The sequence below is a fragment of the Centrocercus urophasianus genome, unplaced genomic scaffold (genome assembly GCF_019232065.1).
Source record: "Centrocercus urophasianus isolate 14NV4802_14NV808 unplaced genomic scaffold, USGS_Curo_1.0 seq_17, whole genome shotgun sequence".
Taxonomy (NCBI): Eukaryota; Metazoa; Chordata; class Aves; order Galliformes; family Phasianidae; genus Centrocercus; species Centrocercus urophasianus.
In genome coordinates, this window is record NW_024884722.1 from 20,887,228 (window position 1) to 20,891,865 (window position 4,638).

The 4,638-nt window shown below is 59.5% G+C and overlaps 1 protein-coding gene across 1 annotated transcript; it reads right to left on the reverse strand.

The window, feature by feature from the left end:
• Positions 1-897: 897 nt before the first annotated feature.
• ZNF503 (zinc finger protein 503) lies at positions 898-3,927 on the reverse strand. Its single transcript, XM_042818589.1, has 2 exons — positions 3,471-3,927; positions 898-2,418 (listed from the first exon to the last, which is right to left on the reverse strand). The coding sequence occupies exons 1-2, from the start codon at positions 3,777-3,779 to the stop codon at positions 898-900; spliced, it is 1,830 nt and encodes a 609-aa protein (XP_042674523.1). The 5' UTR covers positions 3,780-3,927.
• Positions 3,928-4,638: the final 711 nt, after the last annotated feature.

Consider the following 4,638-nt stretch of genomic DNA (forward strand, 5'->3'; position numbering starts at 1 on the left):
AAAAAAAAAAAAAAACCGTACTTTTCCTTCTTTCCTTTCTTTTCTTTTTTTTTTTTTTTAATAATTTTTAATTAAAATTGAATAAACGCTGAAGGAGAAAGTAGCGACCGCCTTTATCCAAGACCTACTCGGGTTTATAACAGAATCCAAGCGTATGAAAAAAAAAAAAAAAAAAAAAGTAAAACCTCTTAATACATCAAATATACGGAATTTTAATCTTTAAAGCGATACATTGTCTATTTTAGTACATGACGTAAACCTTACTTAACCCTCGTTACAGGGTGGACTTAAAAATTAAAAATAGTTAAGTGTTCCTTTTAAAGAACAAAATAAGGCAAATGAGGTTTTTGGAATAGAATTGTTTTTGTCTTTCTTCCAGAATACATACAAAAAAATACCGATTCTCTTTCAAGGGTATACACCTTAAAAATAATTGCAATTTGAAATTATAACTGACAAATTGCGAGTTGTTTTTTCAGTAACAAACATGCATGTAAATTTTTTTTGTTGTTTCAATGAGACATTAAATAAGAACGTACGATACAATCATAGCAATTTTAAAGTAACATTAAAGAGAAGACCTCTATCTTTTTATTTATATTCTACAATGGGTGTTTCACTTTTACCTATTGAGCTCAGTTAAGTAATGCACTTTATGATTCGTTGTCCCGCTTGAAGCTAACATAAATAAATACAGTGCTCACGGATCCAGTCCTCAGATGAACACTATCGTATAAAAAGTCCCATTTCTGTTTTGTGGGTTTTTTTTTTTTTTTTTTTTTTTTTTTTTTTTTTTTTTTGTGGTTGTTGTTTTGTTTTTTTCCTTGCCGACTTCCACCGAGTTCGGAGGGCTCCCTCCCTCCTTCCCTCCCTCCCCCTCCCTCCCGCCTGCGCCGCTCACTGGTAGCCCAGCGCCGAGGCTGTGGTGAGTCTCTGCCCGTACAGTGCGTAAGGGGAGTAGTAGGGTCCCGTGGCGGCGGGCACGGGCACGGGCGCGCCGGGGGTGGGCAGCGGGCTCTTGGAGTACGGGTGGTAGCGGCTGCCGAGTCCCAGAGCGTGGTGCGGGCTGCGCAGCGCCAGCGTGCCCGGGCTGCCCGGGGCGCCCGTGGTGGGGATGTGCATGTGGCACGCCATGGCCGCGGCCGCCGCGCTGGCCAGCGACGAGGAGCTGGGGTAGCTGGAGAGGAGTTTATCGGTGCCCGGGAAGGCAGTATGGGTCCGCAAGTGGCTAAGCAGCTCCTCCGAGGTGGCGAAGCGCTTGTCGCAGGGTCCGTTGGCCGACACCCAGTTGCAGATGTGCGGCTGGGGGTCGTTGGGGAGCATGAAGCCGTAGGGGTACAGGGGGTGGCCGGCCAGCGAGGGAGGAGTGGCGCCGGTCAGCGAGGAGTGCACGCCGTGCAGGGGGTGCGTAGGGTACACCAGGGGGTATCCGGACTTGAGGGCCTGGTCGTGGGCACAGGAGGCGCCGGCTGCGCCGGCCAGGTGGCTGGCGCAGTGGTAGCTCAGGCAGTACGGGTCTCGGCATAGGCTGGCCGTCATCACCGACGGCGGCGACGCGCCCGCCAGCGGGCTGGAGCCGGCCGGCTTGCTGCAGCCCAGGCTGCCCGCGGCCGCCAGCTGGGCCCCCACCAGGCTGGAGGATTTGGTGGGGTCCAGGGCCACGCCGTGCGGCAGGAACTGCGGCGGGTAGCCCGCGTACGCCCCGGCCAGCGTCCCCGGGTAGCTCATGCCCGCCGGAGGCAGCGGGAAGACGGTCTGGCCCGGCTTGTAGGGGGAGACGGGGGCCACGAGGCCCGAGCCCAGCACGGAGGCGGAGGAGGTGGCGGTGGTGCTGCTGCAGGAGGAGGCGGAGTCCGAGGCGATGGGCTTGGAGCCCGGCGCGCTCTCCTGGTGCTGGTTGACCTCCACGTTAATCCCGGCACAGCTCACGCTAATCCGGCCGTGGCCGATGCCAGCGGAGCCCGGGCCGCCCTCCGCGCCGGAGCCGCCGCTCTTGCCGCAGCTCTCCGAGTCCTTCTTGTCCTCCCCGCCTTTGCCCTCCGTCGGCAGCAGCCCGGGCGAGCAGGCGGAGGCGCTGGAGTTGGGGCTGCCTGTCCTTGGGGTGAACGGCTGGCAGGTGGCGCTCGGCACCCGGAATCCCGACTTCTCCCCGGCCGCGACCCCCGCCGCGGGGGTGCCCGCGCAGCCCGCCGCCCCCGGCTCCTTCTTCTCCGCGCCCGGTTTGGAGTAGGGCTTGAAGCTCGACTTGTCCTCCACGCCGATGTCACTGAGCTTCAGGGGGCCCGACTTGGAGTCCTTGTCGCCTCCGGAGCCATTGGAGGTGACCGAGGAGAGTTTGGAGGAAGGGGACGGGTCCGGCTTTCCTATCTGCGAGCAAGTTTGTGCCAAAAGGGCCAGGGGGCTTTTCTTCGCATCCAGCTGCAGGAATTAGACACACAACAACAGAGGTTTAATGGGGGAGTCCAATCAAAGAAAAAAAAAAAGAAAAAGAAAAAAAGAAAAACCAAAAAGCCCGGAGCGTACCTAGTAGGTCTCTTGTCCCGCACGTTTTTGCAGGGGCCAGCCTGGAAGCGATGAACGATTTCGTGCGCATTCATCACCCTGACAGCCCCCTCCCCTGCATGCACCATTTTCCACAAAGCCTTTAAAGAGGGCTTGGGCTCGCTGGAGCCGTGCGAGCACCCCCTCGGCTGCCCAGCGCCCACCGGGCAGCGCCCACCCCGCACCGACCCCCGCCTCCGGCGTGAGGGAGCCCTTGGGCCGCGCCAGCTGCCGCATTTCTGCGCCCTGACCGCGGCCGCTATTTATAATCAGAGCCCGGACGAGCCGGGCTCCGGGGGAGAGCCGCGCTTCGCTCCGCAGAGACCTCAGTGAAATCATTCATTCCCACGGACACACCCTTCTCACCACCCTCTCCATTTCGAGGTTCGCTTCCTAAAACAGCGAGGGGCCCCGACAGCGTGGAGAAAGGGAGAGCGGGGCCCCGAAGCCCCCAAAAGACGGCGAAGGCGGAGGGCCGAGCGCCGCCATAACCGCCCCGCGCCGCGCAGAGCCCGTGCCAGAGCACCCCCCGCAACGCCCGGCAGCTGCGAGCGTGGCCGGATCGTGACCCCGGAGCGGGGCGCTTCCTTCCACCCACCGCTCCTCTCTCTCTCTCTCAAAAATAAATAAATAAATAAATAAATAAATAAATAATAATTTAAAAAAGTATACACATACACCTATGTATAATAAAACGTTTTAAAAAAATCAAAAGGAGTAAAAAAAAAGATAAAAAGAGCAAAAATGAAAGTTTATTCAAAAAGGAATCGCCAGGCAGCCGAGTAAACACGGAAACGAAGACCACGCGCAGCTCCTCGCACTAAGATCAAAGGCGCCCGTTCCCGGTGCGACCGCGACCCGGAGCGGAACGGGCGCGGGGCAGCCGCCATGCGGGGCGACCAGCGCACGGAGGGGTCGGGGCTGCTTACCTCGATGGGGCTGACGGGCGTGGAGGGGAGAGGCTGCAGGTACTCGGGGTGTAGGATGTGGCCGGTCCGCGCCGTGAGCATTTTCAGCACCTTGATGGGCAGGCGGTTGGCTTGGCGCAGCGGGTCCGAGGGGGGGACGGCGTGGAAGCAGGGCTTGACGGCGGCGCTGCCGGGGCTCCCAGCGTGCCCGGTCGGCCCGGCACTGAGGTCGGCGGCGCTGCGGCTGCGGCGGGGGCTGCCTCCGGGCTCGCTCAGGCTGCTGCTGCGCTTACTACTTCTGAGAGCAGAAAGCGAGGGCGATGTGATCATGACCCAAAACCTCGCATGAAAACTGGGGCAAGTCGCGCCGCTCGCACTCGGAAACGCTTGCTCGCTTTCTGCGGGCGAGAAGGGAAAAAATCCACACGCCCCCCGAGGAGGAAAACAAACATAAAATGTCCCGCGGCTCTTGCTGGCGGGGAGGGCGTGGGTGGGGAGGGGGGGGGGGAAGGGGGAGCCGGCCGGAGAGAAAGAGGAGGAAAAAAAGCCGAGTAATCCGTGCGCTGCGAGGGGCGGGGGGCGCGGGCGGCTGCGCCGTGCCCGGCCGCTCTCGGCTCCCGGCTGCGGCGCGGGGCGGGCGGGCGGAGCGCTCGGCTCCGCGCTCAGTTGTGCTGCGAGCCGCTGCCCATCCAGCCCGGGGTCTGGCGGAGAAACTCACTTCAAAAGCAGCTGAATTAGTCTGAGATTAAAGCCTTTGCCGCCTTCCAATCAAATGGGACCCCGAGGTGATTGGAGGGTCAAGGGGATGTGACGTTCCCTTTTCTGGGGCTTTTTTTCTCTGTTTTTAATGGGCTCTCGCTCTTTTTTTTTTTTTTTTTTTTTTTCCCTTTCTCGTCCGCCTCTCCTCTCCCCTCCCCTCCTTCCTTGTTTGCGCTCCCAGGACGGGCTGGGCGTTAATTCTGTGTTTCACATCACGCGCCGCGAACGTTTTTCTTCCTCCGCGGCCAGCGCGGCTCCCCGGGCGGCGGCGAAGGCGGCCGCGGGCCGACGGTCGCCGGCCGGGAAGGAGGCTGTCGCGGGGCCCCTCCGACCCTGAGAACGGCCTCGACGCGGCGCCCGCCCGATCGCGGCCTTCCGCCGCCTGTCCGCGCCGCGCCGCGCCCGGGCCCGGCCCTCGCCCCCACTCCCC